This window comes from Sinocyclocheilus grahami, unplaced genomic scaffold (genome assembly GCF_001515645.1).
Source record: "Sinocyclocheilus grahami isolate Dianchi unplaced genomic scaffold, SAMN03320097.WGS_v1.1 scaffold15.1, whole genome shotgun sequence".
Classification (NCBI taxonomy): Eukaryota; Metazoa; Chordata; class Actinopteri; order Cypriniformes; family Cyprinidae; genus Sinocyclocheilus; species Sinocyclocheilus grahami.
This window is the reverse complement of record NW_015505194.1, coordinates 1587665-1601915: the sequence shown is the minus strand read 5'-3', so window position 1 is coordinate 1601915 and position 14251 is coordinate 1587665. Positions and strand designations below refer to the sequence as shown.

Genomic DNA, 14251 nt, shown 5'->3' with positions numbered 1-14251 from the left:
ACTCCTATTGAAATGACTGGATTTCACCAGTAAAAGTAAATGTGACCGCATCTTTAGTTTTTACAATTTGCTGATTTTAGCAATAGTTTTTGCAAATCAATTTCTTATAGCAATGTGAACATAGTAAAATAATGATAAATGAACAATGCACTAATATGTCATGGATCTTAAACACCATTTACTTACTTTCACGGACTGTATTAGCAAGAGCATTGGCTTCAGCTTCAGTGGACAAAGGAAACACTTGTTCATTATCAGTTAATGGTGTGGTATGTTTCTATGCATGATTCATTGAAAGACAGACCTTGTTTGTGCAAGCTGTTTTTTATACAATTGCATCTCACGGTTAGCTCCAGATTTATCAGTATTGTTCATAGTACTGCAGAACTTTATTATTCTGGGGGCTTTTGTTTTGTTACTTAATATTTTCATTATTTTTATCGTACTGTTCTGTGTTCTCCCTAGTGTAGCATGACATGAGGAATGCAATGTAGAAGAGTTCAAAATAGTATTATCTTCTAAAAACACTTGTAAAATCTTGACTTGAGGATTAGATTTTTTTGTAATACAGCTATCTTTCTCGTCATAGACTTCTTAGACTTAATATTCAATGCATATACTATTTTCCTCAAGCTTATGAATTTATTGTGTTTTTGGACCAGAGATACAGGGGTAGTAGAGTCTTGCTATAGTCATGTACAGTTGTCATAGCAACACGATTGCCTAAAGAATGTCATATATTATTAAATATGATATCATGTCTAAATTAGTGTTTCATTAAAATAATTATAGTGGTTACACATATTGGTGATTGAAGTAAGTACAAAAGTTCTTGTCTTGTGCTGTTCATCTACTAATGGAAAAAGGTGGGAAATATTTTCCAGGTTAGTGGGCGTAAGGCAGGCGTCTCTCATTCGCTGTGACAGAGGGGAGGAGGCCCAGGACAAGCTGTGCACTGCCAGCCCTTACTAAAAAAAAAAAAAAGAGTCACAAATAAATAGCCTAACAGTCTATTGTTGCAATCAGAGATTCTGAATGTACAAAAGGGCAATTTGTGTGTTATTCATTTACTTATGGCCCCTACTGGACATATTCGCATTCACACCTTTTTGTTTTTGTGTATATTGGAGTACTATTGTATTGTCAGCACAAGCATATTTTACAAATTAATCTCCATTATGATTGGAACAGTCCAAGCAGGCCTACTTTACACACCCTACACCACAAATTGACCCATTCGTTTATTATGGAACAGGCATTGTGCATTTACTGCCATTTTTGATATCACTTATTCAAAAGCTGCTGAAAACTTTTTAAAAAGACACGTTGTACCCTGTTTGTGTATTTGAGGTCTGGGTTATCAGTGCTGGCACAAATAGAAATCATCCTATGAGGACAGGGCCAGCTGGACACTGCACTTTGACCCAGCTAAACACAAATACACATGCCTACACCGATGCAAACACAGACACCGATTTCAGGACAAACCTTAGATGACAGAGAAGCTCCCACTTCTGTTGAACTTGGGGAAATACACCTTGGCTTACTCAAATTCATTCATACAAACAAGTGTTTCTCAAACTTTTCAAAACACATTAATCTTTCACATATAGATGACAGACAAATAAAAGTTTGCTTATGACAAATGTCAATTAACATTCAAGATGCATTATTTCTTTTAAAATAAAATAAAAAGATGATTAAAATGATCATTGATAAATCATTAATCTCATCAAGAGGCATCATTACTCTCTTCTTTAAAAACGAAATAAATAACCAACAGTCATTTTTATGCAATAGTGCACAGAAAATGTCCCTAAAACCTTACAAATATCACTGAAATAGAATTCTTCTCTCTCAGTGACAGCACTGACCTCTGTAAACAGCTAAACATCCAGAACAGCATGAACTACGCATTTAAGAAACATTGTATGCACGGTCTGTAGCAGATTGTTGCAGCAGCTTCTTATTTACTGTAACGCTTATCTCATATTATTTCTCTCTCGTGTATCAAGGCAGCATATAGTATCTGTAAGAAAGTCAATACTCAAACCTCTGGCGTTAAAACCTCCATTTGGCACATGAAAAAAGCGCTACCTTCTACCTTTCAGTCATTTTGAGCGTTTGGGTTTGACGACACATCAACAACCAAATATTTCACGGTGCGTGAAAAAAAAACAGATGTGTAATCAGAAAATATGTGAACATCTAAATCAGGGGTGTCCAAACTCGGTCCTGGAGGGCCGGTGTCCTGCAGAGTTTAGCTCCAACCCCAATTAAACACACCTGAAGCAGCTAATCAAGCTCTTACTAGGCATACTAGAAACTTCCAGTCAGGTGTGTTGAGGCAAGTTGCAGCTAAACTCTGCAGGGCACCGGCCCTCCAGGACCGAGTTTGGACAGCCCTGATCTAAATTATAAATAAGAAATTCTGTTGCTTACCTTCACTTTATGTGATGGAAGGTCCTGCATGTTTATCCAAGCTGATAAGATATGGAAGGACAGTTTGAGTCTTGATTACGGCATCAGGCCTTTGCAGTAATTCCTCAGTTTCTTTAGAATGCTTTGCAAACAAGCGTCCAGAAAATTATTTTATACCGCTATTTTACAATTGCCATATCCTGACATTTCCGAGAGAAGACCGCGGGCGTATTTATTAGTGGTAGGGATTTTGATTCATCCTGGTGACTCGATACTTTTGAATCCATTCACCAGATTCATTTATGCACGTTATGCATCGTTACACCAGTAGGTGGTGACAAATACACGTATTATGAGTGAATCTTTGAATAACTATTCACTCGCTCAATCGATTCAAAGCATAAAAAATGAAAAAACAATAATAGTTATTTTATTGATGTGCGCATGCCCAGTAGCCGCAGCTGTATCCCTTCTAGCCGGTGCTTTTTATTATACCTTGCTCGCTTGTTCATACCACTGGACTCATTCAGTAAACGGGGCGTGATCGTTCAATCAGTAGGTTCAATAAATGAAATGCGCCTTCACAGCCCACACAAGTGTTGCCAACTTAGCAATTTTGTTGCTAAATTTAGCAACTTTTCAGACTACCCTAGCAACTTTTTTTTCCAAAAGCACCTAGCAACAAATTGAGCAATTTAAAAAATTTATTTGGCAACTTTTAGCAACTTTTGATAAGGACTCAGACAATAAAAAGGCACACATTTTCCATCCAAATGACACAAAAAGAGAAAACCACAGATGCCTAGCAGTACACACATCACGAGAACTGAGTTAGCTGATATTTGCAATTGTTCAATTTATTAATAATAATAATTGAATAATTTGATAATTGAATATTTGTTCATTTATGATACACTTTTTTAGTAGCTTGTACCTGCGATTGTTGATCAGTTAGTACACTAAGAAAAATGGAAAATCTTTCAGGACATTATCCATTATCCATTGTAACTCTGTAACCCAAAAACACAATGTGTAATTTAAATGCAGGTAAAAAAAAACATTACAGAAAATTATTTTATATTAACATAGTAGATTGTGCCTTATTTTTACAGACGTTTCTTAGAGTGTAGCATACTAACTAACTACTAATACACTGCTTAAAGCATAATTGTTGAGAATGTGTAGAATTGCTAGTTTACTAAAAAAACTTAAATTGTAATAATTCAAAAAGGTGCAAGTTTTCAACAATTCAATGTATTTACAAATACAGTTATTTATATTTTAATATTATATCATGCATATTATTTTACAAACAAATCTAAATGAACATATATAAAATATTTTTTTTGCTGAGATTTGATGATGTGACAATTTTGTGTTGTGATTACGCAATGACATCACAACAACATTTAGCAACTTTTAGCAATAAATCGACTTTCCTTTAGCAACTTTCTCTGAAAATGAGTTGGCAACACTGGCCCACACTCGAATGCTATTTGCTCGCGCAGTCTTTTGGAGGCGGGAACACACTCAAACCCTTCAAGTTTCAGTGAATGTCATAAATGAATCAGTTCAAATAAGAATTCTAGAGATGGTCGTGGTATGCTTTAAATGGGGTCGCAAACAAAACATCATTTTTTTAATCTATAGTAAACACTATTATAATCCATATATAAAATAACTAATATGAATATTAGGGTATTAAACTGCTATAAAAATCCAATTAAAATACAAAATATAAATAATTTTGTTACTATAAAATAAGAAAATATAAGAAATATTTCCATACAGCACATATGAAAAGTTTCTACAACGGCTGTTAAAATACTTTTATTTTGAGAGCTTTCCCAGTAAAGGTGCAGTTAATTTGTAATAATAGCAATTTCATTCAATTTTGGTATCCAAAAGAGTCACTCCATCTGTCCTTAAGTAACAATGATCAGATGCTTTAATATTTACCAGCTGTTAGATGCCAAAAAAACAAAAATATATCTGCTCTTTTTTTTTTCCTGAGATTCGTACATGGAATGCAATCATCAAAAGTAATACTGTAAAATAAATTAAACAATATAAAATCCACATTGAACACAAAACAAGTACATACACCTATATACTTAACTGGCAAGTTTAAATGGGAAGTGTTAAATTCTGTGAAAGCTTGTAGCTATAGCATTTATTTAGTCATGTATTAATCGTTCATTTCACTTTACCAGCATAGTTCAACAAAAATGCCCCATCAGGCTGACCTCTAATTAATGCATTCTTCAGTTAAAATACACTACAGGAACCGTATGGACCTATAGGTGTTGATCTGTGGGCAGCATTTAAATTGGGTTTAAATGTAATGTACAAACTCATGTTTTTACATTCATGAAAAATTTTCTGTCCTGTTGTCAAACTTATTTTTCCATGTGCTGTCTGACAGCTTGATTGATCCGGAGTATATTCCAGCAAAATAATTAATATAGTTTGATATTACCATCTTGTTACTTTGTTTTAATTTTTGTGATCCTACTCAAAACATTAGGCACTGGCATACGAGTACAGTGTCAACCACTTGTGAACTTTGAATTGTTTAGCTGTAACTAGCAGGGTATTGTTTGATATCCCAGTAGTTTTACATTATACACTGAGATAAATGAGATCAAATTCTATTGCTGCTAAAAAAAACATCATTACAATTTACATTTTCGTGTGAACAACTACTTCAAGTGTTCTTAGCACATTATGTACCAAATGGGAACTTAAAGGCCCGATTTTATAAAATGACTGAACACAACAGTTGACACACTGACAAGGCAAGGAAATGTTTAACATCCACATCAAACATTTTAGATGAACAGTGTGCTGCATTTTACATCTTACAGGCATTCAAAAGTGTTTGATTCTTTGTACAACACCTTACATGTACAATATAAAAAAAGATCCTTTCAAAAAAAGACTAGCACTGAATTTCTGGCACAGAGTTGCAGCAGGTTTCTGGAACCAGAGGGGGAATGAGATGATAAGATAATGAGAGCTGATTAGTGTTTTTGAGTAGTTTACGGTGATTACAGCTACAGCTTCTAAGCTTAATGCAGTAATCCTTGGCACTTTGAAGGTTTGGCACGTTGTTGTGATCCTCACTTGCCTAGTCATAGCGTAGTCTGAATTTGTTCACGTGTGAAAGTGTGTCTTGATGTGTGAGTCCGATCACCCAGGTTCCAGGTGTACAGGAGTAGTGCCTAAAAATCAGACTTCCACAGCATCTCATTCTGTTATACCACAATTAGTCCATCCCTCCATTCTGACAATCCAATAAAATCCCTGTAATTTCAATCTTGAATCATCTCACCAGGAAATGACCATAACCAACTCAATTTCATTAACATGAACAAAATAATTTTGCCACAATTGTTGGTTCCTTAAATAATTATTCAGACCCTTCTGAATAACTCTTGATAGTGCTACTCTTGAGAGTGTCGTGCAGGGCCGTCCCATTTAAAACAGGGGTTACACACCCAATTTTAACCTGGGAATTTTGACTCTACCTCCTGACTGGACGTAGACATCAAGCTTATGAGATATCTGCCATGCCTACACCTCCATGGCTATTACTCAGGGCTGAACCAACCAGATGTTGGCATCTTCCTGCCCTATGTCCTCTTCTTCATCCTCTTCCTCCTCCTCCTCCTCCAAAGGCTCATGAGTCCTGAGGGCAAGCTCATGGAGAAAGTCAGGTTCATGACTAGAGTTCTGGGAGGCGGACTTGAGGCCAATCTTCTTCTTAGTGAGATGGAACTGGTCACGAACGAAATTGTAAAAGTCATACTCATACTTCATCCTTTGGTAAAGCACCTGCAGGGCCTCTAGAGTGGGCATGTGCTTCTTCACTGTTCCTGTAAGGTTCCCCATCTTCCAAAATTCTGCAGAAAAATCAGATTTGCAAAACTATGAGCCACAGAGAAAGCTACAGTGTGCAATTCAAGACAGCTAAAAATAATTTGGCACATGCTTCAGTTATTATTGTTTTCAAGCTGATGTGCAAAATGAGTTTACAAAATCTCCCCAGAAGATAATGAAAGAGTGTTTTAATTATTATTTTTTCACCTGAATCTCTGCATGTTCAAACATGCTCATTCATTTGTGCATTAGCATTTACATGTATTTATTTTCTTTATTTGTATTTCATTTCTAACATATGATTTCAAAGTAATTGAATAAAACACACCAGGACTCTTGTAGATGGATAGGACATCACTGAAGTAGTGAGGTAGGAGTCTCTCCAGCAGAAGCAATACATCCTCCAGCTCTTCCAGAATTCCTACAAGTAGGAAGTTCTCTATAACATTTTGTTTGGCCCTCTCCACAGCCCAAACATCCGGCTCCCTGAGGCAGACCAAAAAAAACTGCCAATTATTTGACAAGAAATCATACAAAGTTTTCAGCTTGCTTAACTGAAGAGATTTTACAAAATTTATTTCTGAAAACAGCACAAGATCTTAAAGGGATAGTCCACCCAAAAATGAAAATTCTGTCATCATTTACTCAACCACATAAGGATGAGTAAATTGATGACATTTTACATTTCACTTTTATTGTAATGATACTAAATAAAATGGTAGTCAATAGGAAGCAAAACTGATTGGTTACCAAAATTCTTCAAAATATTTTTTAACAGTTTCTTTTGACTTCCATTTTATTTTTTGAATGAAAGTCAATGGGAACCTAAACATTCTTCAAAATATCTTCTTTTGTATATATTTTGAAGCAAGTCTTCATGAATGACTTGAGAGTGAGTAAGTGATGACAATTTAGATTTTTGGGTGAACTATCCTTTTAAGCCTGTGAAAGTGCAGAATAGGAAGAAAATCTCCACGATTACAAAACAGCTTTTTAACTCTATAACCACCACAGATAACAATAAACATGCATTTCAAATACATTATAAAATGCAAACAAGAATCTTATTTGCACAAGTTCAGTGAATGCCATTAAAGAGAGTGTTAGCTTTTGGTTTGAGTGGGTTTCAGCCATCTTCATCATTAATACCCCAAGAGTGATGGGTCATAATTACCTGCACTGAGGGTGTTGTCCACAAAAGTATGGAACGATGTAGAAGAGACGTGGGTTAGAGCACTCTGGGTAGTTCTCCATGATGCAAACGTTAATGTCCTGCAGTGGAGAAAAGGCAAAATAAGTCAGACAGACAGATGAGATGCTACAGCCAAAAAGAAAGCAGCACGTTGAACAAAAATCTGGCAAACTGAGCAAAAACTTAAAATCTACTTATAAATCATAGACACACTCATTTTCACTGGACTATATGCTGATTATATTCCATAATACTGTATCTATTATACCCCATCCAACGTACCATCAGTCTGTTCTAGTGAACACAAGGGGGCGCTACTTACACAAGCAATGAACCACAGTCTTCTGAAAATCATAATTGTAATCTTTTATATGGTAATCTGGACCCAATGCATTAACAGAAACAATGTTTTATCACTTTAAGTGATCCAAAAGCTTTAATTACACTGGGGAAGATTAGATGGGAAAATATGTAAAGGCAATCCACCCACAGTTAAAACACGACAGGGGAGGCCTATGAAACCCAGTGTATTTTGTTTCCATTTTTACTTAACAAAAAGAAACCAGACTAGTCAAAGAAGGCCAGGGATAAAAACACATCAGTTCTCCCTCTCCCTTGTTTAATTACCAAGACTACAAAACATGTGAAGTCTTCAGAGAACAACATGGACAAGAGTAAAAAGATTATTTGGAAAAACAGAGGAGAAAGGAAAGATGTGAAAGAAGACAACAATATGCAATTTCTTCAAAACGACAACGCAGCCAACAATGCTATAATGACACTCGATGAATATTAAGAGAACTTACTACATGCTGAAAAGAACATGGTAAAGATTACACTTCTTGGAAAAAAGGGCGATTTGTCAAGGTAACAGCATTGTCTTTAACTTATGCACAAGAGAGGTTAAGTAAAGACCACATAGCCACAAGCTCCAGACTCCACACACTCCTTCCCTTTCATGAGACCCAGGTGGGTGCCTAAAAACTGGGGGGAATCGCATGCAAGCTGTGGGTCTTGAAGAGAAGGGCAGTCATGCTGGCAGGTAGAAAAACAGTTATTTCAGCATTGATCTTTCATAGTAGAATGCCCTTTACACATGCCAAGTATGAGTCAAAAAGTGAATATTATTTATCTGCCCTTTATTAAGGACATTACTCCTTTATTAAGGAAATGAAAAGGTCCTCTAAAGTTGACACACATTTGCTCATTTTCAATACATTTTCTCGAAGCGATTAGAAATCAACTTGGATTACCTCAATATCCTGACCATTCAAAGCATGAATGTTCTTCAATTATCAGTCAGTTTTAATTATCAATGTTTCTAATGGTTTCGCCAGTTTTGACGGAGACCTTTTGAGACAGAAACAGTGGGTGATTTATATACTTAGATAACAGACTTTTAGGCCAAATAATTTTGCTCATTTTAAACTGGTTTTCACTTTGAAAGTTTTTAAAACGAGTCAACTGGCATATTTTTTTTTTACTGTGCCCCTCCTAAATTCTGTAGTTTCACTTTCCAAAATACTTATGCTGCATTCCAAATGTTTGGGTGCTTTATTTTTCTTGTTCCACTAAAACTATTTAAACTGTGGACTTAATGTGGTCATATATTAAAAGGCAATTTATAAAAAAATTGTCCAGGATGCATTTCACCCCTAAATCAAAGAATCATTATGATAAGGTTTTGGGGTTTTGGGGGGCATTATGTTCATAGTGTTCAACTTAAAACACTATTAATTCTAATATGTTTTCACATTATATAAATGTATTTTCTTTTTCCATTATGGTAAAGAGCGTTTGAGTGCTTCATTATCAAATAATGTCATAATTCAAAAATGTGTAATGGTTATAAACTGAGCTTCATATTTAATTTCAATATATACTATTACATCAACATATATGTTCTTATTCTTACTTATTATTTTGGGGGAAAATATGATCAGGACATGTTCTTGTCATGCGATATATAATTATAAGTAATGAAAAAAAGTACAGTAATTATAAAGACTGATGCATGGATTGGGATGTTTGCTTAAAACATGAATTATCTGCAGATAAGACAGAATTTCAAGACATTTACATTTCACATTCAATTAGACCTAAATGCACAGCATTCTGTGAAAAATGCAGCTAGTCCCTCTATCCAACTTCATCTGATTTCTCTACCCTATGTGACTTTTTCCTTCACCAAAAGTTATTGTGATTGTGAACTAGAGCAAAAAGAGCAATGTTTAACTTGCTTTCGCTGTACTACGAACATGTTCATTTGTTGACAATATCAAGCTGATGCACTGGCAATTCCTTCAAAGCAGTGGAGCTCCAGGAGAGCCAGTTCCTTTAACAATACTCACTCTGTGCGCATCTGAATAGAGTCTAAAAGCCAAGAGCGCATCAATGTCCTTTCATCTGCATCCCCACTTCACCCCAACGGAGACACATACAAACTCTGATGGATATGCACTTTGAATGCACAGACACTATTGCTGAAACACAAACAGTTCATGTTCCATTTGGGCTTCCGTTGACTTTTTGGAATATAAAAAGGGAAAGGATTTAAGTACAGAAAGCCAGATGGCCAAAAGGTCAAATGTCTGCAGAGAACAAAAGGAACAGAAATATCATCCTCTAACAGATCACCAACTACGCAGCAACTTGGGAGAGCAACATACTCAATCTCTGAAGAGATCATGATGCCTTAAAGCTGCGCCAGACTTTTAAAATCAACAATTAAAAGCAAGTTCAATGAGTAGGTAGATACTGTTCAGTGGAGGGGAGAAAAGAGGAGAGTATAAAAAGAAAGAAAGTCTGTTTGGAAATATGAAATTACTTATTAAGTTACAGCATGCTTCTAGTAAATGTCCCGAGCAGTAAAAGTGGGCAGTTTTACACACGCAGTCTATTTCTCTCTCTAAGAGGTCCCACTTCAGCTCAGGTGACACACTTATTTGGCCTTGTGTTGGCCTTGATTCAGTCCCAAGGTGGCCATTTCACTAAGCACCTAGGAACACAGCCATCGCATTTTATCCCTAAACTACCCCCAGATGGACGTCACCATCACCACGCAACATGCTCTTTGCCTGATGTGAAACAAAGCATTTTTCTGTTTAGAAAAATTACAAAAAAGAATGCATGATACTATAATATTAATAATATTACAATTAATAATAATAATGGTTATTGCATACATAATGTTTGGTTGTATTAAGACTAACCACTGAGCAAAGCAGAAGTGAGACAAGATGTTTGGAGACAAGATGAGACAATAGGATACGATAGTAGACAAGAACTGAGAACCTGGATGAGTTCCATTAATAGGGGCAATTTCCTGTCTATGTGTGCACACAGACGGTATGGCTTTAATGCTTTCAGTCATTAGTAAAACATGGGCAGTACATGAGTCCTACAGCTTTGAAGGTCTGCCAGCATACCTCACACAAAGACAGTGGGTTTTTTTGTTGTGGGTAATGACCTCGCAGAACAGCAGAGTTAGCGTGTGCAAGGACACATCAGACTGATCGAAAGTGACAGTTAAGACATTTATAATGTTACAAAAGATTTCTATTTCAAATAAATGCTGATCTTTTGAACTTTCTATTCTTCAAAGAATCCTAAAGAAAATGTAACATGGTTTTAATAAAAACATTAAGCAGCACAACTGTTTTCAAGAATGATGATAATAGGAAGTTTCTTGAGCACCAGATCAGCATATTATAACGATTTCTGAAAGATCATGTGGCTGGAGTAATGGCTGCTGAAAATTCAGCTTTGCCATAACAGAAATAAATTGCTTTTTAAAAAATACAAGAGAAAAAAAAAGGTTTTTAAGATCATGACATCAAATGTGTCCAAATATTTGACTAGCAGTTTATCTTTCTCTCTCTGTATACAGTATGTGTGTATTTTTCCACACCTGAGGGTTGTCTGGGACAACACTGCACCACTGACCCAGCCACCAAGCAAAACATACACACACGAATACACTTTAAGTGTTGAAAGGAAACCAGCTTATAAAATTTCAGTCACGCCAGGTGAGAAAGTTCCCCTCCCCATATGCGTGGTCATTCTCTAATGCTCTAACACACACTTTAGAAACTCACTTCACATGCTTCAAACTAATAGGATGACTTAGCAATACCCAATTATCCTACAGCTTCCAGCTGTAATGAAAATGTGTTTGTGAATGTGTCTGACATTGAGTTTGTGTGGGTGTGTACATCCATGCAGATTGTGGGGAATTCCTCAGTATGTCACAGATTATAATAATTCAATTCAATTCAAAAGGAAAGATCAAAAATGAAACTTCAATAGCATACCATCTGAAATCTCAGTCCTGACAAATGGCTCAGCTATTCCAGACATATAAATCAAGCAAACAGATACGTTTAGTGTGAGAAAGATCACAAACCACAGTAATTCTAAACTATAGAAAACAGTGATGCGGTTAACCAGGCCTCCAGCAGGAGAGGGGATCGTAAGAGGAGGTTATGTTCTATATGGTGAAGGTCTGATTATATTTACGGTAGTCTTTCATTAGTTAAGATAAGTTCAATTCCCATTGTTATTTTGGCCTGTGTCATGCATGTTCCTTTAAGATTACAAATCATAAAGATGCTCACAAAGCTGACTTTTCAGCAGCCGCATTACTCTAGTCTTCAGTGTCACATGATCCTTCATATTCATTGTTGAAAACAGTTGTGCTGCTTATTATTTTTGTGAAAACCATGATGAATATAAATTAAATCAAAATATATTTTGATGAATATAAAGTTCAAAAGAACAGCAGTTATTTCAAATATAAATATTTTGTAACATTATAAATGTATCTACAAATGTAGTCACTTTTAATCCGTTTAATGCATTCTTGTTGAATAAAAGTATTTTAATCATGACAACTCTCAGAAGATTTTAGCATGGTGATAGATATGACAATGTCAATTCAAGATTCAAAAAACTTTATTAATCCCAGAGGGAAATTGCTTTCCATGTTACAATTGCTCTCAAGAAAGAAAGAAAGAAAAGAAAGAAAGAAAGAAAGAAAGAAAGAAAGATGGAAAGAAAGAAAGAGAGAAAGAAAGAAAAAGATAATAAAATGAATAAATATATACCTACATATCAATAAAATTAAAAATGAATAAGTAAAACATACAAATAATAATATAAAACTATACCAGTGAAAATGCTAGTTTAGGTCAAATATGAAATTAATTAAAGTGGAATGGAATGACAAATGTGGAATATAATAAGTCCAGTATAGTAATGGTAATTAAGCACAGTAGTTATATAGTATGCATTGCACACTAATCTTAGTATTAATAAATAGGCAGTAATAATAATAATAAATTGCATTGCACAAGAAAATTCCCTTATTGCATATGAAATGAACACGTATTGCACATGCATTACTCAAAAATGTCCCAGCACTTATAGAGAGGAGTTGTACAGCCTGATGGCCACGGGGATAAAGGATCTTCTGAAGCGCTTAGTGGAACACTTGGCAGTAATCAGTCTCTGGCTGAATGTGCTCCTCTGGTCGACCAGCACACTGTGTAGTGGGTGAGAAGGATTGTCCAGCATTGAGTAAAGTTTTGACAACATCCTTCTCTCAGCCACAACGTGAACAGGGTCCAGCTCCATGCCAAGTACAGAGCCAGCCCTCCTAACTAGTTTGTCCAGTTTATTTCTGTCTGCCACCTTCATACTAGGGTGAGAAGGATTGTCCATGATTGAGTAAAGTTTTGACAACATCCTTCTCTCAGCCACAACGTGAACAGGGTCCAGCTCCATGCCAAGTACAGAGCCAGCCCTCCTAACTAGTTTGTCCAGTTTATTTCTGTCTGCCACCTTCATACTACTTCCCCAACAGACCACTGCATAGAAAATTACACTAGACACCACAGACTCATAGAACATCTGCAGCATAGTGTTGCAGACATTAAAAGACTTGAGCCTCCTCAGAAAATACAGCCTGCTTTGACCTTTCTTGAAGAGTGCTGTTGGATTTTTATGTACAGTCCAGTTTGTTATTTATATGGACTCCCAGGTATTTGTAATTTGCAACAATCTCCTCTTCCTCACCATGGACAGACAAAGGAGTATTTGGTCGTGGTGGAATAGATCTGCTACGCTGCTGCTAAATTGCTGCTGCTGTTGGTTATTGCTGGGGAAGTCGTGGCCTAATGGTTAGAGAGTCGGACTCGTAACCATTGTAGGTGGGGGAGTGAATGTACAGCGCTCTCTCCCTTTCAAAGGCTTTATCAATGCCTAGAAACACAGTGAAGTCTATTATTATAGAAGTGGAAGGTATTTGGTACAACACAGACCCTCCCTGGATCAGGACGTCGCTCCAAACTGGATGAAAAAGCCGGTCGGATCTGGTCGGAGAGGCTACCAAGAGGCCTACAGCAACTCTGAAGCAGTTGCAGGAATTTATGACAAAGAGTGGTCATTGTGTACATGTGACAACAAAATCACAAATTCTCCACAAATTTTGCTTGTATGGGAGGGTTGCAAGAAAAAAACCACTCCTCAAGAAAGGCCACATACAGTCACGACTTTGCCAAAACGCACCTTGAAGATGAGATGAGATGAGACTACAATTGAATTATTTGGCCTCAACACCAAACGATATGTCTGGCGGAAACCCAATACAGCTCACCATCCAAATAAAACCATTCCTACAGTAAAGAACGGAGGTGGTAATGTCCTGTTATGGGGGTGTTTCTTTGCAGCAGGGACTGGAGCATTTGTCAGGATAGA

At 36.2% G+C, this 14251-nt stretch overlaps 1 protein-coding gene across 2 annotated transcripts in view; it reads right to left on the bottom strand.

Moving 5' to 3' along the window:
- Window positions 1–4241: 4241 nt before the first annotated feature.
- usta (uronyl 2-sulfotransferase a) overlaps window positions 4242–14251 on the bottom strand; it is a 76546-nt gene continuing 66536 nt past the window's right edge. For both annotated transcript variants that reach the window (XM_016293721.1, XM_016293730.1), the window contains 3 exons: window positions 7478–7575; window positions 6632–6789; window positions 4242–6326 (listed from right to left, as the gene is read on the bottom strand). In XM_016293721.1, coding sequence (XP_016149207.1) covers window positions 6019–6326; window positions 6632–6789; window positions 7478–7575 — 564 coding nt within the window. In that variant the 3' untranslated portion in view covers window positions 4242–6018. The remainder of the gene's footprint in view (window positions 6327–6631; window positions 6790–7477; window positions 7576–14251) is intronic.